Genomic DNA, 27,393 nt, shown 5'->3' on the forward strand with positions numbered 1-27,393 from the left:
CCATCCACCTCCTGAACAGGAAGTTTCACAACTGGGAGACTGTCTATCACAACTGAGAAATCCATAATAGCATAGCAATATCTGTATTATTCATTTTCAGCTATTCTGAAGTCTACAGGAAGGTAAACAAAAGGTGAAAAACCCGAAAAGAAGGTTTTAAATTGCTCTGTGTTTTTATTGCAGGGTCGGTATTAACCTTTCCCAGCGCCCTTGGCTTGGCCTAGTGAGGAGCTATGGCTGCTCTGCGCCTTAGGATAGACAGAAACCAAAGAGTTTGGATGTCGATTAGGAAAAACAGATCCAGTAACTCCCAGAAAGCAGCTTCTTAAAATCTGGTTGAAGAAAGCCAAGCTGTAAATGCGGTTTCCTAACAGGATGGAAAAATCTGAGTGGCCAAGGTTATGGATGTCAAAATGGGAACAGCTGGGTGGGGAAGGGTCCTGAGGGACCAGGACTGCTGCTTGTGGGAGTATAAATTAAATATGCTCCGGTAGTACCCGTATCCTTCCCTGTGCAGTGGGCAGGCCCTGGCACAGGTGTCCAGAGAAGCTGTGGCTGCCTCTGGATCCCTGAAGTGTCCCAGGCCAGGTTGGACAGGGCTTGGAGCAGCCTGGGACAGTGGAAGGTGTCCCTGCTATGGCAGGGGGTGGACTAGGATGGGCTTTGAGGTTTTACACCGTCCCAAGGCTCTGTGACGCTGTGGGACAGCTCAGGAGCACACCGAAGAACCCAGCGCTACCATGGAGATGCTGCTCGGGCTCTGCAAACAGCACCAGCAGGCAGCCCCGGTAAAGCTGAGGGACGTTGCTAGTTTTGCTGGGAATACGCGGAGGGAAGAACGTGTTTGGTTCCTCTCCGTTCGGCAGCAGGGCTCCAGACCTGCCAGCTCCGGACCTCGGCTGGGGACCGCCGGGGTGAGGGATCAGCACCGCGGCTGCCCCGGGCCCGAGGCTTTCCTGCTGCTCCCGCGCACGGAACGGACGGGGCGATGCCGCTGCCGATGACCCGTGTCCGTGTCCGCTCTCGGATCCATGCCCGTGTGCCAGTGCCGTTATCCGTGCCCGTGTCCGCTCCCGACGAGCCGTGCCCGTGTCCCGCTGCCGTTATCCGTGCCGGTGTCCCAGCGCGGCGGGCCGGGGCGGTGCCGGCAGAGGGAGGTGTGCGGCTCAGGCCCTGACGGGACGGGCGAGGAGCAGCCCCGGCCTGCTCGCCCTCCATTTGGGGGCGCCCGGCGCGAGCCCTTCGCAGCCGGGGATGTAGCTCAGTGGTAGAGCGCGCGCTTCGCATGTGTGAGGTCCCGGGTTCAATCCCCGGCATCTCCAGGCGCTTCATTTTTGTTTCTATTTCTTTTTTTTTTTCCGTCTCCCCGCGCGGCCGCCGGTTCCGCCGGGAAGGGCCGAAACCCCGCCGCCGGCACGACCCGCCTGGCAGTCCTGGCGCCGCTTCTTCCCGCCCGGGAGCCCCGCGGGGAAAAATCAAAGCGTTGCGGCCTCAAAACGCGACGGCTGAGGAGCCGGCAAAAGGAGCTGCATTGGCCGGGAATCGAACCCGGGCCTCCCGCGTGGCAGGCGAGAATTCTACCACTGAACCACCAATGCGCGCTCGGACTATCTCGCCCTCCCCTCGCCCAAGTCGCTCACCCGATGTCACCGATGTCACCAAACCCACCCGCTTTATCCTGTTTTTCAGTCCCACGCGCTCAGGCAGCACTTTCGAGCCATTATTTCCAGGGGAAAAAAGTTTAAAAAGTTAGCAATGCCCGTTATACATTTTTCCTCTAAAGGATTAAAAAACACCTGGAAAAGTGTATAATGCACCCCTCATACACCCCCCAGAGTCTGGTCTGACCATTAGTCTTGTTCATCTCTCACAGACACAAGATTTGACTAATCATTATTTCATTAATAATTTTTAAAACTTTTTTTTTCCTCAGCATATTCTTTGAAAACTCCTTTCTTTTCTAAGCATTCTGTTTGTATCAGGGATAAACAAATATTATTCCTCGAATAGTGAGGAGTTATTTAATTGGAAGAGCTTCAAGAGACTACAGGTGAAGGCTTCCAAGATTCCTTACACCTAGCACTATGGCTGGAGTTGATCTTAGCAGTCTTTTCCAACCTAAATGGTTCTGTGATCGTTCCTTACATTTAAAAGCTTTCAGACCAAGTCACAAATGTGTATTTTTGTTCCTTTGCTGTCCTGGGAGGACTTTGCCAGGGGAGGCAAAGTCCTTTGATCCACAAAGGAATCATCAGTGTGCTCACAATGATTCACAGATTTGCCAGGTGACATGGTGATGTTCCAGCACTCTGCCCGTGTGTGGTGATGAGATGTCAATAGTGAGTTGTTGCCCGTGCTGTGATGTAGCAATGCTGTGTCCCAAAATGCATGATGCACACTCCTGACGCTCAGTTTGTCTTGGACACACTCCCACGAGCAGCCAAGCACGAGACAAAGAGTCCAAGGGAAAGCTGCAACAAGGGTTTCACGTCAAGGGAACACGGAGATTTATGTACAAAAAGAGTGACTGTGCTTGAGAACACCGCCCAGGCAGGAGGAACACCTAACACCAACAGCCCTGCAGAGGTAGGGAGCAGGCGTTTCCTTGCTCAACCAACAGCACTCCGGCTGCAAGTCATGTTGCAGCTTCCTGTGTTTGGCTGTACATGAACAACACAAGGTAACAACCCAGCACAGTTCCCTTTCCTTCTCGGCTTCCACCGGCAGGTGACATAGTAAAAACTGTAAGTAATAACTATTATTTAGGCTATTGCTTATGGTTTCATTAGTCAGCCTAGAAAAACTGTCTTCTCAGACAAGCCCAGGACCAGAAACCCCTAAGCACTTAGGCAAAAGATATTCTTACTGAGAAGCCTCTGATCCCCCATTTTACTGCATCTGGAAGCCTGCCAGAGGAATGAGGAAGTTTACCCCCACTTTTATTATCTCACCTCCTGTCACTCCTGGTGAGCTGAGGGTCTGCCGGGCAGGGAACATCTGGCAACATCTGTGCACAGCCACACGGGACCCAGCAGCGTGTCCTCAGAGGGAGTCATGGAATCACAGACTCGCAGGATGGTTTAGGTTGGAAAAGCCCTCTGAGATCATCAGGTCCAATGGTTCACTGAGTGCTGCCAAGGCCACCTCTGACCCCTGTCCCCAAGTGCCCCCTGCTCTCTGGGGCAGCTCAGAGCAGAGCAGAACACGCTGCTTGCGCCACTCCTTGGGGAATTATTGCACAGGGTCACCACCGTGACACACTGCACTGCAGGCGAGACCCACTCATTCCCAGAGCAGAAATGGAACCTGTCCTTGCACTCCCAGTCAGTAACTCAGAGAACAGCTTCTCATGTCTATTAGATTGTGTTTTGCATCTGCCCAGAACATCTGGGGGTGTTGGATGACGTCCTGCATGGAACTCTGTCAAGCAGGAGGCGTTTGGCAACTCACAGGCCTCCCTGGGGCCCAAATGTCACTCCAGAACGTGCTCTGGGAACCTTTCCCAAGCTGTGTGACCCAGGCTCACACTTGGCTTCCCTCACAACTGACTGTGAGCAGGAGAGTGCTGAATGGAGGAGAAACTGAGACCTGCAATATTAGAAATGGTGGTCCAGAGCCTTAGAACCAGTGAAAATCACACAGGATCAGTTCAGCTGAGTAAGAATCAGCATCCTGCTCCAGCAAGATAAGGAGTTTTACCAGGTTCCTTGTCTTAATTGTCACAATGGCTGGGAAAATGTTCCCTGCCAACCTTCAGTGCCAAAGGATCTGTTCTGTGTGCCCCCAACAGATGTGCCACTGTCAAAGCATGTCCAGAGGAGGTAACAAAGTTGGAAAGGGGACTGGAGGGCCTCTCCTGTGAGCCTGAGAAAGTGAGGGCTGCTCAGTGTGGAGAAGAGAAGGCTCTGGAGTGACCTCCCAGCCCCTCCCAGCCTCTGAAGGGGTGTACAGAGAGGCACTCTTCATCAGGAACTGTAGTGAGAGGACAAGGGGGAATGGCTTCACACTGACAGAGGGGAAATTTAGGTTGGATATTTGGAAGAAATCCCTGTGAGTGTGGTGAGGCCCTGGCACAGGCTGCCCAGAGAAGCTGTGGCTGCCCCTGCATCCCTGGTAGTGTCCAAGGCCAGGCTGGACAGGGCTTGGAGCAGCCTGGTCTGATGGAAGGTGTCTCTGCCCATGGCTGAGGCTTGACAGAGCAGAGCCCAGGAGCTTCAGCTGTTTCTGCTGACACTGCTGTGTGCGTCTGAGGAGGATGCTGTAGCTCAGGGCCACATGCAGCAAAGTCCAGTGCGTGCACTGTGATAGCAACAAGGCAGGGTTGATAGGCAGCAGTAAATGAGCTCAAATCAAGCTGATTAAAAAGTAAAAGTGCAGGTGTGGCTTACCTGGGGTGTGGCCAGTGGATATCATTCCTTCCCTCCTGCCAAGCTGGCATGGACACGTGTTCCTGTGTCACGTGGCGGGACAGCAGCTGTGCAGTCACCCCATATAAAATGGGAGTTGAATCAATCTTTGTCCTGCCATATCAAAATGGGAAAGTGATGGTACAGCTGTACCTTGGCTCTGATCCACCTCCTCACGTGGAGCTGTGTTATATCACCTAAGTCCTACAAGGAGAGGCTGAGGGAGCTGGGAAAGAGCTCAGCCTGGAGCAAAGGAGGCTCTGGGGGACCTTGTGGCTCTGCACACCTCCTGACAGGAGGGGACAGTGGGGGTGTCAGGCTGTGCTCCCAGGGAACAGGGACAGGAGGAGAGGAAACAGCCTCAGGCTGGGCCAGGGGAGGCTCAGGTTGAAAATTTAGTTGAAAATTTTTAGAAATTCAGGAAGAATTTCTTCACAGAAGAGTGGTCAGGCATTGGAAGGGGCTGCCCAGCGAGGTGGTGGCATCTCCAACCCAGGAGATGTCCAAGGAAGGACTGGACGTGGCACTCAGTGCTCTGGGCTGGGGACAAGTTGGGGACTGGTCAGAGGTTGGACTCGATGATCTTGGAGGCCTTTTCCAGCCTCTGTGATTCTGTGACTCTGTAAATGGAGATCTTAGAGACAAAGCCTGAAATACAGCAAACCTCTTTGTAAGAACCAACACATCTCACAAACACATACCTAACACTTTCTATCACCAGGGAGACTTCCAAAACGCTGAAGATAACAAGAGGCCTTTCAAAATGGCTTCTCAAAGCTTCTCCATAAAGGCTTCCCAAGCGTGTTCCTGTCTCTCCTCCCAGAGTGCAGAGAAATCACTCCATCCTCAGCGAGTTCTCCCCTGAGTGGAGCACACGCACATCAACTCGATTTTAACAGGTCACGGAATAAGCCGGGCATTTAAAAATATCCACCTACCCAAAAGGACAAATGAATCCGTATTGTGGAGCCTTCAGCAAAGATGCTTGGAACAAAACAAACAAAACAATCGTGGTAATCTTTTAGGGAAGACTTATAATGTAGAACAACTTGTCAGTGCAGGTTAAAGTTTTAAGGCCTAGCAATTTTGACAGCGTCCCTTTGAGCACAGCGAGCGCGCGGGGACGAGCAGGACAGCAAAAGGTCACTTGGTCACACATATCTGCTGCTTCTCTGAAGTTTAGCTCAAGACCCACTAGGCACGTCCCAATTAATTATTTAAATCTGCAGGGAGAAATATTTCTGTAGATGAAAAGGCATAATCTGAAATTCCGGGGAAGGTACAAGAAGGCTGGTGTGGTCAAAATGGTGCTGCAGGAAGATGGAGGGAAGATATCCCTTACATGGGCTTGGGACACAGAGAGAAACCACTCACATCCAGGAATCTCAATTGTTTCACATATCAGCAAGGTAGAAACGTAGGGATTTTCCAATATCCTTTTTTTTTTTTGTTCAGTGGAACAGTTCTGGATCACAAAAGGTCACTGAAACCAAATTGACAATGATATATGTGGTTATTTAAAATAAATTTTCCCAACACAACTATTGATGATGTTCCTGGCAATCTGTAAGCTCCTTATAAATACATGGACACCCTGAAAATGTTCATCCCAGGTACTGTTCAAATGGTCCCAAAAGAAAGTAATCAGGCAGGCAATGCCAGGGAAATGGGCTTTGGAAGCAAACAGGAGACTCAAACCCTGGATTTATTCATTACAGGATACCAGGCTGGGAATTTCAAATACATTCTGTATGTCCTTGGACAGGTTTTCTAAGCTTTTCCTAATCAACTCAATGGAGAAAATACCTGGATAAACAGCAGTCATGTACATTCACCACGGCTGGTTTTCATCTGTCATTGTCTGAGAGAAAAAATAATTCAGCTCAGAATCCGAAGAGCCTTTTTCCTACCATTTGCTGAATACAGTCTCCTACTCCAGCACATGTAGAGAAAATACATTTAATAGATTTTTTTCATATTTCCAGCCACAACTAACCTACTCAAACATTTAAAGAGAAAATAACTACTCTTGACTAGTCCAAGCAGTCTTGCTTTTTAAAAGATACTGTCCTTCTTCTTTTCTTTACCAATGGAATTCACGTTGTCCATCAGACCTAGCTCAGCTGTTTGCCCCAGAAAATCATGGATACTCCACATCCCTTCCTTCCATTCCCTCCTGTGCTGCCATTGCAGGGAGAGGCCAATTAATTATGGTGTTTGTTCTGCTACAAATAACGTGACCCATGACCTTATTCTTTTAAAACTGCTATTTTTGCATTTGTTTCCGTGGCTCAGACCTGATGATGGGATCTCAACAGGACAGCAAACAAGCAGCCATAATTATGATGATAACACATGACTGCAGTTTTAATAGAAAAACGAGCCACTTCTCTCTCTCAGACACACGAACATGGTGGATGGATTTATCTGTTGCAGTGTAGAGGAAATATCTGAACACCAGCAACACACCCTGGTTCAGCAGTAAACTGAGCATTCGATGGGAAGCCACAGGGCTGTGCTTGGAGTGATACCTGACACCTGCAGCCCGAGGTGGGGACAATTTAAATATCTAATCACAGCCATGACTAAGTACTTGGATTTTGAAACGGCAGGACCTACCATGGATCCTGCTGGAAAAATCCCAGCAGAGAAATTCTGCATCTGTTTCTGTCCCTTTGTCTCAGCTCTCCTGCGACTGCCACCACCCCTTGCTCCTCACAAAGACATTTTCCTGAAGACAGATTAGGAGAAAACATATTTGTGAACATATGAACAGATTTTCTTCTTATGATACATAACTTTGGCATGCAGTCAGGAAACGATGATAATCTTTTTCCCCATCTTCCCTTGCTAATGAAGAGAAACTGCCTCTGGGGCTGAGGACAAAAGGTGAACTCTCCCTGCACACAATTTACACCTGCTGAGCACATGATTTCGGGCATCTAAAACTCCTGTCTTGGCAGGTGTCCCAGGGACCAAGCCACATGCACTGAGACTTTGGAGGTAATATTTTCATCCAGGCATTAAATAAAAAACAGACTCGAGAGGGATGAATTTTGCAATACTTTCAGGCATCTCATTTTTTTGCTTAACCTTGTAAAACTTTCACTCTTCAAACTTATGAAGCCCAACCTTCAACAATCAGTAACTAAGATAAAAAGTCAGTGGTAGTTGAACAGAAGCCTAAAGGAGGGAAGAGAACAGCCCATCCCTGTCTATTGGCAGCTGCACTGGGAAGGTGTGGAGAAAGGGAGATTGCTTAGGAAATGTGATCCTTACGAAGTTTTCACTTTCCATTTATGAGGAGAGTAGTACAATACACTTCTTTTCTACCCCTTCAATATTTTGCTGGTTTTATAGAGCTAATGAGACACTGCAGTGCTAGGGTGCAGAAAATGTTCCCTTGGAAACTGGATGTAGATACATTCTGCACTCATAAACTGCCCTGGGTCAATCAAAAATTATCATCTATTAATGTGACAGTGCAGCCACATCTGGGTAGACAAGCAGTGTGAGGGGTGGGAGGACAGGGGATTCTCCAGTTCTGACAAATATTAGTTAGAGATGGAAGAAACTACAACATCTAGCACAATGTTAGAACATGTATGTGGGACAGGCATTCACATCCACAACTTGTGTGTGTTTGATCATGCTGAAATTATTCATGACTGAATAATTTCATGCACTTAAATCCCATTTAACTGCACCACAAACTGCACTTAAATCCCATTTTTTTCTCTATCCCAATTATTCTTCTTCTTTTCTCATGCTCTCCAAAAACACACACCCTAAAACCATATCCTTACAAAACAATGAAGCATTTTCTGGTCTTTTTCCTTTTATTTTCAATTCTTTCTCTTCAGTTGATGGTTTCTAAGCCGGAGTGCCTACCAATTCCAGTTGTCACTGGAGATCTTCACCCCTTTTAAGAGCACTGATGTGCCTGGGATAAACACTTCTCTCATCACCGGTGGGCTGAATATCACTGACTTCGCAAAACTCATGAAATCCAACCCTTGCAGTTGTTTACTGACTTGAAATGACACCCAGACAGCTGAACAGCCGATCAGCTGCGCAGGCAGTGGAGCCGGTCCCCACGCGTGGGCCGGAGGCCTCCGGTACCGCCACCGGCGCAGGCCCGGGGAGGGGCGGCCATGGGCGGCGACCCCCGTCACGCAAGCCCGGGGATGAGGAGGCCGCACTGGGCCCCGCCCCGCGGGCCCAGGTCGCATCGGCGGGACTCCCGCGGCCTTCGGCGGGACGGCCGCGGCCCCGGGCGGAGGGCAGGGTGGGGAGGTGCCGGCGGTGTTCGAGGCGGAGCTCGGGGGAGCCTGGCTGGCTGCTGCAGGCGGAGGGCGGGCGGGGAGAGAGCCGCCCTCCCCTCTTCTCCTCCCGCCGGCCGGCGAGCAGCCCGCAGAGGGACGCGGGCTGCCCGGGCTCCGCAGTAAGTGCCTTTGGGGTTTCCGTGTGCGCGGGGGGCTCGGGGCCGCGGTGGGATGGAGGGAGCGGGGCCGGCCGGACAGCGGCCGCCGCGCCATGAACACTGCAGGCGCCTTTTTTTATCGATGTGTGTCAAACGCATCCTGGCTGCCTCTGCTCCAGATGTTACCCTGTTGCCCAGAGCAGCTGTCCCTGGATCCCTGGAGTGTTCCAGGCCAGGCTGGACAGGGCTCGGAGCAGTCTGGGACAGTGGACAGTGTCCCTGCCATGGCAGGGGTGGCACTGGAGCATCTTTGGGATCTCTGCCCACCCAAACCATTCTGGCATTTTATCATTCCATGTGTGAGGCTCAAGAACAGCACGGGTCGATGGGATGTTGGGAAGAAATCCTTCCCTGTGAGGGTGGGCAGGCCCTGGCACAGATGCCCAGAGAAGCTGTGGCTGCCCCTGGATCCCTGGCAGTGTCCCAGGCCAGGCTGGACAGGGCTTGGAGCAACCTGGGACAGTGGAATGTGTCCCTGCCATGGCTGGGGTGGAATGGGGTGGCATTTAAGGTCTCTTCCAACCTAAACCATTCTGGGATTCTATGATCATACACAGCAGCTTTCACTACCAAGCGCTCCCAGCCTCTTCCCCTTGTTTTGTTCAAGCCTTTGGATGGGAAATGAATGTACCAAAAAAAGGAGAGTGTGGCAGTTTTACAGAAGTGGTGCAGAGCCCCTGGCAGCTGTCCCGAGTGCGGGTGGTTGTCCCTGTGCTCCCTGATAAAGTCCCAAAGGGAGCAGTCCAGCCCCAGTGTCTCCCTGTCCAGGACAGCTGCATGAGTGTCTCTATGTGTCTATATATAACAAGGGGGTTGCAGAGCTCGTTAGCTATATTTTCTTTCTTGGATGAAGCTGATAGAAACAGCATCTCAAATTATTTTTAAAAAAGGAACTCTGGGTAAAAAATAGCATAGCTGTAGTTACAGTGGACTTTGTAAAATGAAAGTAAGTTATTATTTGCACTGAACGTACTCATGGGACCATTGCTGGGTGAGAGCATACCTGTGTAAAGAGTCCTAAACTTCCCTGAGTTCTTATCTCTACAAAGCAATCAGTAAACGTTTGTAAGCCTGATACTACAGGCAGAGACGTAAATGTGTGTGTGGAGAGCTTGGGTTTAAATCAGACGGATTTACTCCCTGCTTGACTTCCTCTGCTGTTTACTGCAAACAGGTAGTACAGGTGTGCTGGAAGCAGCTCCTTTCACCTCTGCTGGGAACTAGGGGCTCTGCTCTACTCCAAAGGAGTTCCATTTTCTTCTCTTCCCTGCTCCTTTCTACCTTCTTCTTTCCCCACTTATTCACGGTTACAGTTCTTCAGGAATTTTTAGTGATGAGCAGTGCCTGTTAGCCAGTAAAGACTTGGTCTAATATTTCAGGATCTTTCTGGGTTAGTATCTAAAGCAAAGTTCAGCATTGCCCCTTCAATAGCAATAGCCAGAATATTATCCATTTTAATGTTAGGCAATCACCAATTTACTTAAAGTTGGATGGAAGTTTTGAGTAGGCACAAGTGTGCATGAAAAATTATTCACACCCCTTGTACCTAATTTGTAGCATTACTTTGGTTGTATATGTATGGATTTACACTTTGTTTTGCTTAATTATGTATGTGCACAGGAACACAGTAATAATAACAACAACTTTGTGAGTTAGACCTTGCTGCAGAATGTAGTATTTTCTCTGGAGATCCTTGTTTTCCTGCTGACTGTCACCAACAGGAATTTAGGAAGCTGGCTGGATGTGGTCAGTGTAGAGGCCATTCATGCAGAGCAGTTTTCCAAAGGACAGCTCCTACAGGTTCCTTGCTGCTGCCTGCTTTGTCTCCACTCAAATCTCTGCAAGCTTTAGCAAATGTTTAAAAGAAATGTGCTTTTTCTGCTGTCAGTTTGCAGTTGTGTCTTTCACCTTCCACTGACAGTTGATGGTTTCAAAAGAGGGCTTGGCATTTCCAAGTAGCTCTCAGTTAAGCAACAGCTTCCTTGTGCCCTGGTTCTTGTTTGAGTGTGCACTGGCAAAGAGGACTTGGTGAGTTATTTTGCCTTTTTATGGTCTGTGTGCCCTCAGTGTCAACCAGAGCTCTGATAGTCTGGTTGTATAGATTAACTAATCTACTGCATGTTCTTGGCCTCCCAGGTGCAGTTTGAAACTGTATTTTTCCAGGTATTAGCTGTGTCATTGTGGGTGTGCTCCTGCAGCTGATGGGAGCGCAGGACATGAGCACGAGGGTGCTGAGTGCTGTCCCTGCCACCCACCTGGTTGGACGTCAGGAGGAATTCCTTCCTGGAAAGGGTGGTCAGGCCTTGGAAGGAGCTCCCCGGGGAGGTTTGGAGTTTCTATCCCTGCAGGTGTCCAAGGAATTCCTGGCTGTGGCACTCAGTGCTCTGGGCTGGGGACAAGGAGAGGATCATGCACAGCTTGGACTCCCTGGTCCTGGAGGGCTTTTCCAACCTCATTGATTCTGTGAAATAAAAACAAAGCTGAAGCAAGTGAAAAAGAAGTGGAAGACCACCCTTTAAGGAAGGAAGGATTCCTGCACTTCACTGCTCCATGGGGGTTTGTGGCCCACATTGGAGCCACTTGGAGTAAACGGTGTGGAGCACAGAGATCACAGAGCTGTTTGCAGCAGCAGCTGTTAGGCTGTAGGGCTCCACTGATTAGCTGTTGGTGATGTAGATGGAGCCTGTTTCTTCCAAAAGCTTCTCTTTAGGAAAGAGCTTTTGTTACGTAATGAACGGACAGTTTGTAATCAAACCTCTTCCACAGCATCACAGTATTGATTTTGGAAACATTCCATATCCCTGAGTGGCTCTCTCTGAGCCAGGCTCCTGAGTGGATGTGTAGCTCTGTCTCCAAGGGGTTTCCAGGGGAACTCACCCTGAATCACAACCAGATACTCTGGATGGAATCCAAAGCTTGGACTGGATTGTTTTTACTTGCTTCGCAAACTGTTTGTCAAACCCAGCGTTGATTCTGATTTCAGAATGATTCTGAACACAGGCTCCTCCTCCAGGATTACATTTGCATGTGCTATCAGGTCTCAATCTCTATCCCAGGATATAAAACTAGGCTACTTCCTTGCCACACCTAGGTATTCACCTAATTTGTAGCTAATTTTTGAGCAGGTTCTTGTTTGTGTGTGCAGGTATATGTCCAGTCTTGTAAAAAGCAAAACACCTTGTTTTCTAATCCTTACTCCTTGAGTGTTTGACTAGGGAGGGGAAGGAAAACCGTGGATGAAGTGCAGCATTAGGATCGAGCTGAACTTGTAGACTGTCTGTTCAAAGATCTGCATCAAAAATGAGGGGTTTGGAGAATATCTGAAAAAAGGGGGAACAGTTATAAATTAACTGTATCTAAGACGAGCATTTCCTTCTAATGACAGTGATTGGCTTATAGTCTTTGTATTGTGTGTGTGGTTTATGGCTGATATTAGCCCCCACCAACAGCAAAAGCAAGAATAATTATTTGACCTGTTTAAGCTAAAACAATGTTGGCACAAGAACACAAAAGTATGGAAATCATCCTGCACACATTAGTCAGTGATCCGGCTGGAAACAAGGCTTCCCACCCCTTTCAGTAGGACAGGAGGGAATTGAAATACTTTTATCTAGAACTTGGTAAATATATTGTGATGTTTGTATGGTAGGAAAGCTCGAAATACCTATTGACATGTGTGTTTCTTTGTATTCCTGTTAGTCCTCAGGTACAGTCCTTGGGATTACAGCCATCCCTGTCTGTAGTGTTGCCTCATTCCCAGACACATGCTGCTCTTTCTGGCAAGACTGTTGCTATTGAAATCCCCAGAAGGATTTACACATCAGACTTTTCCCCTCATCATCTGTAACATTTTTTTTGGTTGTGAAAGGGTAATGAAACAGAAGAAAAAGAAGTGGTCAGGCTAAAATGCAGACACTCAAAAAAGGAGCCAAAGAAGTTTGTTCATTGTAGGATGGAGTTTACAGCAGTTGTGTTGTCACCTAATGCAGGGTGGGAATATCCTGCTGTCTGAGCACAGAAGGCAGATGAAGGAGTTGGAAGCAGTGGGACCAAGAGGAGGAATGAGGATAGGATGCCTATTTTCTGCTTTGTTTCTCCTTTATTTTTGTGCCTGACAAGTGCTGCAACCACTTTTGGGCATGAGAGCCGAGCTGGTTGCCTGTACTGGAGCGTGGGAAGGACTTTCCCCATATGGTAAAGTGCTGCTTGGCTTCCCCTTACCGGCACAGGGTGGCCGGGGGGGATTGGGAGTTTACATTCTGTGTGCAGAATTACAGATCTGTGGGGTGACAGTGGCTGAGGGGAGCCGTGACCCTGTGAGCTGTCTGGATGTCATGGGTTATGTTGCTGTGCTTGGTTGGAGAGGTAGTTCTTGGATAATAACTGTAATTGCAGTGCCCTAACTTGTGTTTGAGAGCCCAGAGTGACCATGGGAGGCTCCAGGAGGGTATCTGGGGGGTGGATGCTGCCGTGCTGTGCCACCAGTGTTTGGGAGCTGGAGCTCCTCCCTGGGCTGTGTTGCTCCTCACCAGAGATCTCTGCCTTGCTGGGAAAGCATCTCCACCTTTGGTTGGTTGAAGCTTTAGTCATTTCGTTTTCAGCTGCTTCAGTCACTCTGGCCTGACATCCTATGTAACATTAACCACTCTCCTCAAAGGCAAACGAGAGACAGCCGGTAGATGAGCTGCTTGAGAGGGTGCTAATTGGGCTATTTTCTGGTTATATCCCCTTTTTCTTGTTAGCCACTTCCTGCGTTGACACACCCTGAAACTGACAGTAACAAACCAGTACAGCTGTACAGGCTGGAAGCACCCCCAGTCAGAACCTCACTGAGGTCTCACTGCTGCTCTCACCGCGGCCACCTTCTGAGCAGTCCTGTGAGAGGAATGAGAGTAGCTGTTTGGAGAGGCAGCAGTGCAGACTCTCAGCTCAGCCCGGAGGGACATCAGTCTGGGCCTCTCAGCATCCCAAACTTACCTGAGGAGCTTTGGGAAGGAAGGAATTAGGCAGCACTCCTGTGCCAATGGCAAGTTATGCAAACTGTAGTGGAGATGATTATAAGTTTTCTATTTTTAAGCCTTGCATGGAGTGACTCACTTTATTAGATGTGTTCGTTTGCGATGGAATGCGAAGCACCCGGATTCCATGGTAATGGCCTCGCAAAGCACACGGGTACACAACATAACAGATTGGGTTTCTCCTCCCAGTTTGCCGGGTTGTGCGTCTCCGAGCCGTGTCTGATGGCAGCGCGGGGTGGCTCACGCTGCTGCGGCACAGCTCCGCAGCCTCCATCCATCTGTCCCTGCACTTCTGCTGGAATACTCATCCTGCTTCAGGCTCTATCTCACGGCTCTGGGGCTGAATTCCCCACCATTCCCCTTCCTTTATTTCTTTCATTCTTTTCCCCCAACTTTGTCTGTGAGCTGCTCAGGTCCAGCCCCATATCTTTGTGATTAGAAAGCACCTGAGTAGAGAAACCCTGGGATTGTGGCACTTCCCTTTCAGTCACCTTCTGCCTCTGGTGGGAGTGGGTTGCACAACTCCAAATAACACCCAGACAATAGTCTGGCAGCTCGCTAGGCAGGGCAATGCGGGAAGGAAGGAAGGCAGGTCACTCCCTGGAGCTATGTCAGCCTCACGAGGGCTGCAGGTGGCAGAGGTTTGTCGTGTAGGACACACTGCTCAGGAGCATCTCCTGAGGATGGGTGTTGAAATCACTTCTTTAAAAACCAGGGTGTATGTGGTGCTTTGCAGGCTTTGGGGTTTGAAACAGGGGGCTGAAAGTGAAGCAGTATGAAGAATGCATTAATTGCTGGAGTGGAGCTCTCACCCGTGACGCTGCAGCTCCAGGGTCTGATGCCTGGGGAGGGTCACGGGGGACCTCTGGTCACCAGCCTGGCTTTGGAGTGGGACACTCCTCTGGAAGTGACTATTGCATGTTGCTGGAGTCCAAGTGAGTGTGACTGAGCTGGTTAAGGAATGCACCAAGGAGAGAGCAGCTCCTACTGTGACTAGGGTTTGTATTAACTTTTGGAAATCGAAAGCAGGAACTTGTACTGACAAATCTTTTGTGTAGTTTCTATTTTCTGTAGACTACTCTCCCCACCCCTTTATGTCCTTTCAAGTTTAAAGTCTGTTTCTTCTTATCACGGATCCTTTAAGAGTAGTTTGAGCTAATGTCCCTCTAAGTCTTTACCAGTGCTCAGCTGTTCCCTGGGAACTATTCCCTGGGGTTATTGAACTCCTCACACAGATCACTTTATGCAGTCACTACTCCTCGTGACATGCTTCTGACTCTTCCAATGCCAGTCAAGGGTTTCTGCTCCTGCCACAGCTTGTTCTAGAGCCTGTCAGGGACCTCAGCCCACCCTCCACGTGAGGCCATGAGTCCAAAGGTGCCATTTATGGCTTCTGTTGAAACCCAGGGTAAGGCTTAACATGCAGATCTACTGTCAGATGGCACTGACAGCGCTAAAACACTCTGAGCCACTTTTAAAGGTGACTCAGAATATTTGTGTGATGGAAAGATGACATATTTCTGACTGTAGTGCTTCTCATGCTGGTTGCTATTATAATTTTCATTAAAATAAAACTCCGTTTCCATCACAAGCTATTGATCTCAGCTTGGAAGAGAGGCAGGTTTCAGTACCTGCTCACAGAAGAGAAGGGATTTGTGAGTGTGGGCTCTTCCCTTGTGCAGCCTTCATGGGAGCCACATGGACTGCATTCCTTCCCCTTTCATGTGTGCTCGGGTGGATCCTGCTTGGAGCTGGCAGCAGCCTTCTGCACCGTCTGGGGCAGAGCTGGAGGAAAAACCCACGAGTATCTGTTCAGAGCCTCTAATTTCCCTCTGGCTTTGTGGCCGCTGAGGCAGTGTTCAAGTCGTCCTCCTATCCAGAGGAGACCTTGTGTGCCATTTCCTGCCTGCAGTGCTGCTCCTTGCAGGAAGAAGCCAGAGATGTGCCGTGCCCTGGCAGAGCCCGGGCAGGCTGGCACGGTGGTGCTGGGGTGGTGCCAGCCTGCCTTGCTCTGCCCACCTGCAGCCCTGCATTGCCCCCAGCTCATCCAGCCCCATCCAAACACATCTGCTCAGACCTCACAAACGTGGGCTCGTGGTTCCCGGGATGCAATTGAGCTGTTCCAGGTGTAAAAGCACTGTCTGGTGGGTTGGAATGCCTGTCTGGCTTTGTGCTGGTGTGGCTTATGCTAAACCCTATTTTCCTTTCTCTCCCTGAATAAGCTTCTCTTAGGGATGGTGAGCAAGATTGATGTGGCAATTTGAGCAGCTGGTCTCCTGGGAGAGTTCCTTTCTCGGGAGAATTGCCTGTAATCGGCTCTCAGCTCAGAGGAGAGCTAATGCCACACGCTCCCAGGGCTGGGCAAGCAGCATGAGCCCCTTCCCCACAGCTGAGGCCACAAATCCTCCTGGACAGTGGGCACCAAGCCCCTTCCTGGGAGTTACAGATGTTGCCTGCATGATGAAAGTGGGAAGGCTGTTCCTGTAGCACCTGTAATGTCACCTCAGCATGGCTGTATCTGCAGTGAGACAGAGTCAGCTCCTGCTGGGAGCGATCCTAACCCTATTCCTCGTGTGCCTGCACCTCTGTGCCCACTGTGGGCATGCCTGGCACGGTGTCCCTGACTTGCTGTGAGCAGGAATTAATGAACTACTGAAGCCTGACTGTCTTTTATTTATCTACATGGAGGAATATTTATGGCCTGAATTGGTAGAGGAGCTTGTTGGGCTCCCAGCAGACCTGACAGGAGGGTGCAGCCAGGTGGGGTCAGGCTCTGCTCCCAGGGAACAAGGGACAGGACAAGAGGGAGCAGCCCCAAGCTGATGCAGTAATGTTTTTGTAATCCCAAACTAAAGACATGAATATCAAATAGCGACATTATTTCTTCAGTTTTAAAAACTAAGGGGGTTGGGGTTTGGCATTGTTTTTTTTTTTTTTTAGAAGTGTTGATAAAATGCTTGTTTAAAAGGCCTAGTAGAACTTGCGGCCAGGATCATGATTTTCTTCCTTGAAAAACAAAAATAAATTACTTTCAGAGCTGTCTGGGAAACTGCATTTTTAAAGCAAGCTGGTGTAGCTGACAGTCATGGAGCCTTTTAGTCAGTGGTTTGTGTACCTTATGCTCAAATTCCATGAAAAAGAAAGGTGCAACTCTGGCAGGTGTGTCCCTGGTATCCCCAGTGAAGTCTTGGGAGAGGTCTAGGCCAGGGGACAAGAAGCAGGGATGGTGTTGGCTGTGCTTGCAGGAGCCCTGGTTCTGAACAGGCATGAACAAGGATTTGTGCTTCAGCCATCACCCTTCTTCCTGAGCTTGTTCACCATGGAAAGGGCACACTTCTCTTTGTTTTCCTGCAAGCCAGCATCTCTGCAGACGTGTGAGACGGCTCCTTGGAAGATGCTAATTTGTTCCTTTTCAGCTCCCTGGGTTGCAGACATGTTGTGTTCCAGCACAGGCGCTTGGAGGGTTTCAGGCTCTCAAAGCTACTCCTTTGCTGCTGAACAAGGGGTGTGAAACTACTCTGCGACTTCCACCAGCCATCCCTCAGAGAGCAGAGCTGTCACTGCTGCCTCCTGGGAGCCTTGGGTGGAGGTGTGTGTCCCAGGGTGCTGGCTGGTGTGTGTGCAGTGCTCCTGGGAGCCTTGGGTGGAGGTGTGTGTCCCAGGGTGCTGGCTGGTGTGTGTGCAGTGCTCCTGGGAGCCTTGGGTGGAGGTGTGTATCCCAGGGTGCTGGCTGGTGTGTGTGCAGTGCTCCTGGCACCATCTGTGTCGTGTGACTGCACACGGGACAGGAGCAGTGTCGATTGTCCGAGCTCCTTCAGTGTGGGGATGGCAGTGGGAGTGTTCCAGCTGCTCTTTTAGTTCATCTGCTGGCCTGGATTCCATCTTGGGTTACAACTTTGTGGCTGTCCATAGTCTTCCTCCCTGTTTTCACAGAGGTGCTGTAGTGTTTGAGGCCAGACCTCCATAGCAATTCCCCTTCCAGGAGCTTCCTTTGCTGGGTTTTGGCCTTTCCCTTTCACTCCTCCCTGTTGTGGCACAAAGGAAAGATGAAATTGGTCTTTTTTTGTAACCATGGTAAGGAAAATGTGGTACCAGAAAGGCTGTCATGGTTGGAATCTCCAAGAGCATAAATGCCCCTCTTTGGAAAACCTTGTGGGAAGCTGCAAGTCTTGGCCTTCCGTAGATGATCTCTTCCATGCAGTTTGTACACACAGCATCTGTGCATCAAATGCCTGTGTCAGAAACTGTGTGGGGAATTTCCCCCATGCTGAGCGTGCTGCAAGCAAAGTGCTCAGGGAATGAGGTTAACGTTTGGATTGGGAGGGACTTTAAAACTGATCTGGTTCCATGGCAGGGTCACCTTCCACTAGCCCAGGCTGCTCCAAGCCCTGTCCAGCCTGGCCTTGGACATTGCCAGGGATGCAGGGGCACCACAGCTTCTCTGGGCACCCTGTGCCAGGGCCTGCCCACCTCACAGGGAAGGATTTATTCCTTTGAGGCCTTTCAGCATAGGAACATATCTGCATGGGTGGCATGTGCATGCACACAAGCAGTTCAGTGAAGTGCCCTGGTTGTGTGTTTGTGTCCTGCCAAGCACCAGGGGAGGCTGCCAGGGCCATTCCTGCCCAGCCTGGGATGGGGAGCTGCCCTGGCTCTGCTCCTGGCCCAGGGCTCCCCATGCCCAGTAAACCCACCGGTGCTCCATCTTGGCCTGGGGCTGCACGCATTGTCTGCCTCTGCTTCAAGCTTTATTGGTGCTAAATCAGCTGTCTGGAGGCTGCTGGGGATCTGTGGCGTGGCCAAGGGTGTTCCCACGTGCAGAGGGCCATGGCAGGATCCCCCAGACGGGATGGATGTTGTCCCCAGCGCGGCACAGGCCCTGCAGGCCGGGGAGGATGGAGTGGGCTGTGCCTGCTTAAGATTCAGGTCAGTCCCATGCAAATTTGTCATTCAGAATCCGAACACTGGGTCTATTAAGAATTTGCCTGACCCACATAGGGCTGGTTTCAAACCCTCTGGAGCTGGGTGATCAAGTGCCACCCTGCTTTTGAGCTGCCTGATCCTGTCGCTGTGTGCTGCTGCTTCTCGCTGAGGGCTCCTGCTGCACGGCATCTCTCCGCCACCATCCCGGGGTAGGACAGCTGGGCTGCTGGACAATTCCTGCCAGGAGGGCAGCAGGGAGTGCTGCTAGCTGCTGGGATTGTAGCAGAGGTTGGAATGGACGGGCGGGGAGCTAAGGAGACCTTGTGGAGCAGATGCGCTGTGGTGTTGGGATGAGGATGTGGTGGCCCTGTGGCTGGGGACAGGCTGTGCCTCGTGTGCCTCTGCCATGGGGCTGGCAGGACCTGTCACACACACAAGGATCACTGTGGGGAGAGTGGGTCTACTCAGATCTAAATACTCTTTTGTCCTTCAGCTTTCTCAGCAAACACCAGAGCGTTCTGGCTTGCCTGTCTAGACTTTGTTTGGAAGTTATAAATATTGCAGTGAAAATCTCTTAATTAAGACATTGCTACCCTAAATTTCAACTTGTCACAACATTGTCATTAGCTTCTTCAAATGGTCTATTCTGTGTAGCCTAGATCCTGACATGGTAAAACTGCCAATTAATTTTTATCTTCTTTTCTTCCAGTAAAAAATGGCATTTCAGAAGGCAGTGAAAGGAACTGCTCTCATTGGAGGAGGTGCCATAGCAACAGTTTTTGGCCTCTCTCAATTTTCTCAGTATAGAAACAAACACGTAAGTATTAATTATGATTTCTGATAAAATAGGAAACTTAAAAATCTGTCAGAGCATATGTCAGGCTTGTACAAATAGTTTTAAAAAATGACCTTTGGGTGCCACTGGGGTCTTTACTTAGTTGCAGGAGGAATGGAAAGACCTGATTGAAGTAAAAGCACTGAGCCTGGACAGTATTTTCAAGCTTAGAAGGTGGAAGTGAAACCACCAGCAGCACTACCTCTGAACATCTCTGCTTCAAAACAGTCCTGGTGCCAGTTCCTGTTGAGTTCCTAAGGCTGGGGCCAGGATGTGTGCCAGGGGAGTTGTTGGGCAGCCTCCTTGGTGGGCACAGCCCAGCCCTGCTGAGCCAGGGTCCCTGCAGGGCTGTGCTCCATGAGTGTGGCACGGACAGAGTGCATTCCCCCAGCAGTGCAAGGTGATGTTGGACACCTGGCCCAGTAAAGCAGCAGCAGAGAAAGAGGTGCAGCAGATCCCAGTGTCGGTTTGTGCTGTTGGAAAAAAGAGATTTCCCTGGGATATCTGCTCCTCGCAGGAGGGTTGGAGTGGCTGTGCTCTTGAACTCCCTTCTTGATCATGGCACCATGCACTTGTTTGGGTTGGAAAATTCCTCTGAGACCGAGTCTAACCATTCCCCCAGCACTTCCAAGGCCACCATGACCCATGTCCCCAAGTGCCACATCCACAATGGCTTTCAGATCCCTCTTCTGGCCTTTTCTGTGGGGAGGAGGAGGAGGAGCATCTGGGAATGAGATGAGTCATTTCTGGGGAGCCAAGCTGGGAAGTGGATAAGCCAGGATTCTTATGGCTTCAGATACTGTTGCAGAAAATAAACCCCAGCATTTCAAGTGAGCTCCCCATGGGGCTGCCTGCCTTGCTCCAAGCTCATAATACTCTCTCCAGAGTCTTTCTCCCAGGGTTTTGCAGTCTGGCTTCATTACTGTCAAAAATGGCAGCTGAAGGCTTTAGGATTGTTAAATAAGAGAAGGAGTTGGAAGAGGAAAGTCACCTGGAGAGCTCACTTGTTGCACGTTGTCTGCAGTATTACAGAATTCAGGGAATTCCCATTTTTCTGGGGGTGGATGGCCACTATGAACTTCCAGAGACAGATTAAACCACAGGGTTTTACAGTGTGATCGTGGTGTCAAAATGACAGAACCACTTGTTCTTTTATCCCAACTGATTTTTCTGTGCCCACACATGTGCTGACATTTTGGGTCACATTTGTGCAACTGAAATTGAATCGTTGAATAGCAGAACTGTATGGGTTGGAAGGGACCTTAAAGCTCATATCATTCCACCCCTGGCAGTGTCCAAGGCCAGGCTGGACAGGGCTTGGAGCAGCCTGGGATAGTGGAAGGTGTCCCTGCCATGGCAGGATGTGGGAGTGGATGGGATTTAAGTTGGAGACCACTGGTGGCTTTTCCTACCCCTCTCCCCTCATGATCACTAGGGGAAAGGCAGTGCTTTGGTTTGGAGTTGGAAGAGACTGCTGTCCTTTCCCAATCCTGCTCCTCCTGGTGTGGGAGTGCATTGTTGGTCAGTAGAAATTGCTCAGCAAGGTGAATCCAATAATGTGATAATATGATAATGCATCAGGGTCTGCTTTGGGGAGTTTTAATTACTGTATTTTTTTGTTTAAATGAATAAGGATGATGAATTTGACTCTGAAAACCTACCTGGAGATTTACAGTAGCAAATTAACGAGAGCACTGGCTTATGGATTACTAGATCACTTTATAACTTGATGATTAAATTCAAACTGCCAAACTAAATTCCTCTCACTAAGAGCGTAATCAAAACCATTCAGGGAACTCTTGCCTGAGAAATTGTAGATATAAACAGCAATTGCTTATTTCAGTAAACACACTTGTTCACTGCCAAACTAATCACGTTACTGCAGATGGAATCCCTGTGTGCAGCTTTTCTTCACTCCCCCATTTAATTGACAGCAAGATGCATCATATCTATATCAATTCCTGGTACTAATCACTCTGCTTATATTCCAGGGCTAATCTCCACACTCTGGCTATACCAGGGGCTGGATGCTGGGGACTCTCTTCTGAGCTCTGCTAGGAGCCATTTGTTGTAAATGATGTGTTTAAAACCAAACCCAAACATGGAGTCAAACCCACCTGATGCCAGTATTTCTTGAACTCCAAATTTGGCTTTTCTGGTGTTCTATTATTTTCCAAAGTTAGTAGTATGCTTGGAAAATTGTCTGGAAATGCAGTGCAAAGTGAATTTGGAGGTGGGGATTTTCCCTTCTCCAAAGCTCATGGAAGCTGAGCACATGAGGCTGAGCTTGATCAGCCAAAACACGTGCGAGACAGAGCCATGGGTGTTTTTAGTGTTCCCAATTCCTGCTTGTCACTGCTGTCTGGGAGTGGCAGGGTGCTGTTTAGGGAAGCTGGGAAGCTGCAGCAGCTGCCCACCTGCACTGGCTGGGATCCTCCAGCAGTGCTGAAGCAGCAGCTCAGCGAGGGGAAGCAGCAGCCACTGCCCCTGGCGCTGCAGCCCAGAGCTGCCGCAGCCCTGTTGGTGTTGAGTGTTTGGGGAAAGCCTGGGATTGCTGCATTCCCACCCCTTCTGGGGGGGAAGGCTGGGAGCCATGGTTGGAGGCTCCATGGAGGCTCCATGGTTGGAGGCTCCCAGCACACCTCTGTGGAGCACTGGGCAGAGGGATGTGTGAGAGCACCAAGGAGTGAGTGCAGATAGAAACAGCTGGGTCTTCTCAGTCTCCTTTCTTGGGTCTGTCACTCCCTGGAAAAACGTGCTGGAGCTGCTTCAGTGTTCCTTTCTTTATAGAGGTTGTGGCTGCCCCTGGATCCCTGGCAGTGTCCCAGGCCAGGTTGGACAGGGCTTGGAGCAGCCTGGGATAGTGGAAGGTGTCCCCGCCATGGCAGGGGGTGGAACGAGGTGGCCTTTAAGGTCCTTTCCAACCCAAACCATTCTGGGATTCTGTGATTCTGGGATTCTTTCTACTACACTTTGGGGGATATAAAAGTTTTATAGGACTACTAGAGACAGGAGGGCCAGTGAGAGAGCAGGGCAAGAGGCAGGAGGACATGGCAATGGACAGAATTCCATGGCCAGCAGAATAATGTGGAAGCTGAATTTCTTTGAAGTGCCCCAACTTTGTCCCTCCTGCGGTGATCTTTGCCAGCAGGCACACGTTAGTGTGTAAACATGAGGCTCATCAGGATTCACCTCTCTGCTTCCCAGCTCTGTGTGTGCCTCGGGAGCTGCGGGCTCTGTTTGAGGCTCTGTTTGAGGGCTGCTCTGCCTGTAAACACCTGCTAATGAGCACACCTTTGTTTGCAGCCAGAGCTGAGCTGGGCACAGTTGGGTGAGTGCTCAGTGCAGCTCCCGGGTGCCCCACATGGGATCACCATGCTTGGGAAAAAACAGTGGTATGCCAGGGTTTTTTCCTAAATCTTAATTTTTCTTTTATTTCTGGGAAGATATAGAATCATCGTGGAATCCCAGACTGGGCTGGGTTGGAAGGATCTTAAAGCTCATCTAGTGCCACCCCTGCCATTGGCAGGAACACCTTCCACTGTCCCAGGCTGCTCCAAGCCCTGTCCAGCCTGGCCTTGGACACTGCCAGGGATCCAGGGGCACCACAGCTTCTCTGGGCACCCTGTGCCAGTGACAGTGGTTGCTGCTGTCCTAAATAATTTGCATGAGCTACTTTTATTATACTTATTATCATCCCTGATCACAGGAAGAACCTGATCATTGATTACCTTTGGTATTTGTACTTCCTTGAGTCATGGCTACTAGTACTAGATTTTATTTTCAGCTGTATAGTAGTGAGAGGAACACTGAACTAATGCATTTAAATCATAATACTGCTGAGGAATGAGCGAATAATCCTGAACAAAAATATTTAGGTTGCATGCACCATATAATCTGAACTGAGGCTTTTTGTGCTTGGCTGGAAAGGAGTTTCTGTGGTTTGTCACTTGAATTTTTATTAGTTTGCTCTTTCCTGTCTGGGAGATCTAGACAGAAGCTATTCTGCATAGTTAAGTCTGCCATTTGGCCTGGAGACTGGGCCATGCTCAGACTTTAAATTAGGTCTTAAATTAGGGTGAAACAGGTTTTTCTGGTATTCAAAATGTTTATAATTTTCAAGAAAGTCTGGAAATATTCAGAATTCAGTTTCAGTTGGTGTTAACAGCAGAGAGCCTTCAGAGATTTCTCAAACCCTTTGCACTTAAGCCATGGTCCCTGGTAGGTGACTGAGCATCAGCCCTTCTCTCCACAGTCACTGCACAGACAGCAGCACTGCTCCTGCAATGTCAGCCCAAAGAGCTTCCCAAGGCCATTCCAGGAAAATGTGAGCTTGTCTAGAAACTGCACATCATTAAGCTGTGTCACTTTAAAGTTGTGCTTTAATATGCTATAGGACATAAAGTGCATTGCTTAGGAGTTTCTCAGAAAGGATGTGAACTCAGAGTTTCTTTGGTGTTTCGGTGCACTGTGTTTGACAATCACATCACCATGAGCCTGATCAAACTTGAACTTGGATATCAAATAAATTTAAATCTCACTGTATGAGATATAAAATGTACACTCAGCTCTGCATCCTTTGCTGTGGTGGATTTTTTGGTAGAGAGTTGAGAGCCCAACCATGTGTCTGTTTATTAAAATGCTTCCTTTATAATGTTTATTAAAATAAGAATAGTGTCCTATGGTATTTGAGTGTTCCTGGAAGTAATTAGTACAGGTAGTAACACTTGACTACAGTGTTACACTGAAGTGGGCGAGGCGAAGTAAATGTGGTAACACTTCATGGTTTTAATACTGTTTGCCAGTCAGTGATTTAATATAATTATTATATTATACATATTATTAAATATGTAAGGAGTGTCTGGGAATATGTGAGTTTACCTTTCTGGTTCTAGAAAAGGCTGTGAGCTGGGGGGTGTCTGTACCCCACGTGTGTGTGTGCACAACAAACCCATGCCTCGTGGGCTGTGTTTGCTCCTTGCAGGGTGCCTTGGTGCAGGTTCAGGCTGCAGAAGCTGCTCCAGTGAAGAAGGACCATCTCCCCACACGAGAGCAGCAGATTGTGGCCCTGCAGACCAGCGGGGAGTTCGATGTCCTTGTCATCGGCGGGGGAGCCACGGGCTGTGGCTGTGCTCTGGATGCAGCCACCCGAGGTAAAGCCTGCAGCTTCCCTTGCAGGATCCCTCTGGATTGCATGGCTTAGAACAAACTGCTCAAACTGCCTTTGCAGAAGTACTGGAAGGTAGAGGAGGGGTTATCCTGATGAGGAAACCTCTGTTCTTAGAAGGCAGGAGGAACTTGAAGAAGGTCAAACAGCAGATCTGTGCTTCCATTGCCCCAGCTTTGGGGAGTTGGCCAGAGTAGACAGCCCTGAAGTTTTCAGGTTAAGGAACCTGACCCCAGGAGTGTCTTGCAGTTTGAGCTTGAAAACACTTCTCCAGAAGGTGTGATAACTGGAAATGGGTAAAGCAGTGGGGTCTGACCATAGGGAGATGGATCCAAACTCCAGCCTGGTTGTTACAGTTAATAGCATGGGACAAAGAAGAACTTGGGATCTTTTCACTTCTGCTTCTGCTGTGCTTTGGCACAAAATGCAGTTGTAAAGCAGACAGAAATTATTACAGTTAATCTCTGTTTATCCTTTTCTTGGATATACTGATTATATCAGTAGGTTTCTGAGGTGTGAAATATTCACAGGCATTTGGTTAATGAGTTGTGTCTCGTTGCTGTTCATTCATGGAACTTGCTCTTTTATTGTGTTTGCTTCGCTTAACAACAAATTTTGCTTTTCTTGGGTTTGATAAATCTTTGCCAAATTATTTCTGATTGTGTCCATTAATCTTCAGTCACATTCGACAAAAATAAATTGCTCTGATCTTTGGAAGTTACCAGTAATAATTAGATTTTTTTTAAGGACAGAAAAGTTTTGGGAGACCAATAGATGCTAAAATCGCTGTGCTGGCACTGCTGAGGCCACTCGAGTGCTGTGTCCAGTTCTGGGTCCCTCATGACAAGAAGGACATGGAAGGGCTGGAGTGTGATTGGACTCAGTGATCCTGGAGGTTTTTTTCTGCCCAAAGGATTCAGTGATAAGGATGATCAGACTATTTCCTGTGTATGTCAGAATTCCAGGTGTGCCCTGTGTTCTCTGGCTCTCCCCTGGTTTTGGGCACCTCTGAAGCAAACTCTTAAGTAAGCAAAGCTGCCCATTGTCTCCCTCTCTGGAATGCCACTTCAATTGTTAGTGCAAGAAGTTTGGAGCTCTCTGCTGCAAAGGGTTAAAGTATCCATGAAAACCCTCTGTTCCTGCCATGCATCCAAGCTCTCATTTGCTTGCGGGAGCGTGGCCCCCATAATGTGCCCTAATGCCTTTCCATTGTGAAAAATCCAGCTTTTAATGTGCTTCTGTTTAAGTTCTGGTTTGACTTTTCCCTCAGGAAGGAGGCTAAAATTTTTCATTACAATATAGACACTGCACTACACTTTGAATACAAATTTATCCATGTACAGAGTAATTTTTCTTGTGATTGTCTCTACCCTAGAGAAGTGTCTTTAATGAATTACATACAAATTGTGTAATTTAAGAAGTTAATTTGGTTTTCCCGTAACACAGGACTAAAAACAGCCCTTCTGGAAAGAGATGATTTCTCATCGGGGACCAGCAGCAGGAGCACTAAATTGATCCACGGTGGAGTGAGGTACCTCCAGAAGGCCATCATGAAGCTGGATTTCGAGCAGGTAATTGTTTGTGCTGGTTGTTAAGCAAAAATTGCTGGTAGACACTTCACTGTCCCAGTTAGATCTGAGTCTCCTCTTGAGCTTTGCAGTGCCTGACTGTTGTATTTCACAGCCACTGTGCATGGGAAGTGTCTTCTCCAGGAGAGCTTTCTAGGCTGGAGAAGGCAGTGCTTTGATGGGCAGTGTCATTGTGCCTTGTAGGCTGTGGGTTTTGGGGAAGGCAGGCAGAGACAGGGCTGATCTCAGAATAAAAAGAGCTTAAAAAAATTATATATATACATATGGATAATGTCATGAACTGGGGGGAGTGAGTGGGTGTCCTATTCTGGAATGGGGAAAGAAAAGATGGTAAATAAGTGATTTAATTTGGAATAAGGAAAAAATACTGCAAATGAGTGACTTATTTTGGAATAAGCGAAAAAAGATGGTGAGTGATTGATTTATTTTGGCATGGGGAAAGAAAATATGGTAAATGAGTGATAGCATATAAATTCTTTTGTGTATTCTTGTGTGGGTGGAAGCCTGATATTCCTGTTTTGAGGAATCACGTTGTCTTCCCGTTGGAACCTCTCAAAGTGTGCTTTAGTGGTTGTAATGCTGCTGCAGAAATGGTGATTTTTCAGGGGGAAATACCCTGCAGTTATCCACCAATAGAAACCCACATTTTCTACCAAAAAACAGCTTTACATTGGTGGTTTGGAGAAGAACCCTTCTGCACTTGCAGCCTGGAGTTAGGATGGGTGTGAGCTGTGGGAATTGGATGGAAGCTGTGCTGTGGGATGAGTCCTACCCTCCTGAAGTGCTTCCTGCCCATGTTAGGGTAACATGGCTTATTGTGCTTTCTGTTCAAACGAAAAATTATGCAATTCAGCTGCCAAAAGTCCAAGCCAAAACTTCTGAAACTTAATTTTATTGGGGATCCTTTTCCTTAACCTTTGGATTTTTCAGCAGATCGCGGTGTGTTTGATAAAGTGTTTCCTAGTGTTTCCC

General features: G+C 48.8%; 1 protein-coding gene, 1 long non-coding RNA gene and 2 other non-coding genes across 5 annotated transcripts in view; 2 read left to right on the top strand and 2 right to left on the bottom strand.

The window, feature by feature from the left end:
* Positions 1-1,250: 1,250 nt before the first annotated feature.
* Positions 1,251-1,322, top strand: TRNAA-CGC (transfer RNA alanine (anticodon CGC)). The gene has a single exon. It is a non-coding gene; the product is annotated as a tRNA-Ala (tRNA).
* Positions 1,323-1,527: 205 nt separating this feature from the next.
* On the bottom strand, positions 1,528-1,598 carry TRNAG-GCC (transfer RNA glycine (anticodon GCC)). Its single transcript has one exon. It is a non-coding gene; the product is annotated as a tRNA-Gly (tRNA).
* Positions 1,599-5,420: 3,822 nt separating this feature from the next.
* On the bottom strand, positions 5,421-8,524 carry LOC146434977 (uncharacterized). The gene is made up of 3 exons (XR_014853566.1): positions 8,213-8,524; positions 7,026-7,137; positions 5,421-6,267 (listed from the first exon to the last, which is right to left on the bottom strand). It is a non-coding gene; the product is annotated as an uncharacterized LOC146434977 (long non-coding RNA).
* Positions 8,525-8,714: 190 nt separating this feature from the next.
* Positions 8,715-27,393, top strand: part of GPD2 (glycerol-3-phosphate dehydrogenase 2) — a 48,148-nt gene continuing 29,469 nt past the window's right edge. The window contains exons 1-4 of one of the 2 annotated variants that reach the window (XM_085067216.1): positions 8,715-8,850; positions 19,540-19,647; positions 24,650-24,818; positions 26,279-26,403. In XM_085067216.1, coding sequence (XP_084923342.1) covers positions 19,546-19,647; positions 24,650-24,818; positions 26,279-26,403 — 396 coding nt within the window. In that variant the 5' untranslated portion in view covers positions 8,715-8,850; positions 19,540-19,545. Of the gene's footprint in view, positions 8,851-18,904; positions 19,040-19,539; positions 19,648-24,649; positions 24,819-26,278; positions 26,404-27,393 lie in introns of those variants that run through there. The other variant, XM_085067217.1, reaches the window with a different exon arrangement.

Source organism: Lichenostomus cassidix, chromosome 7 (genome assembly GCF_008360975.1).
Source record: "Lichenostomus cassidix isolate B80296 chromosome 7, HeHo_3.0, whole genome shotgun sequence".
Classification (NCBI taxonomy): Eukaryota; Metazoa; Chordata; class Aves; order Passeriformes; family Meliphagidae; genus Lichenostomus; species Lichenostomus cassidix.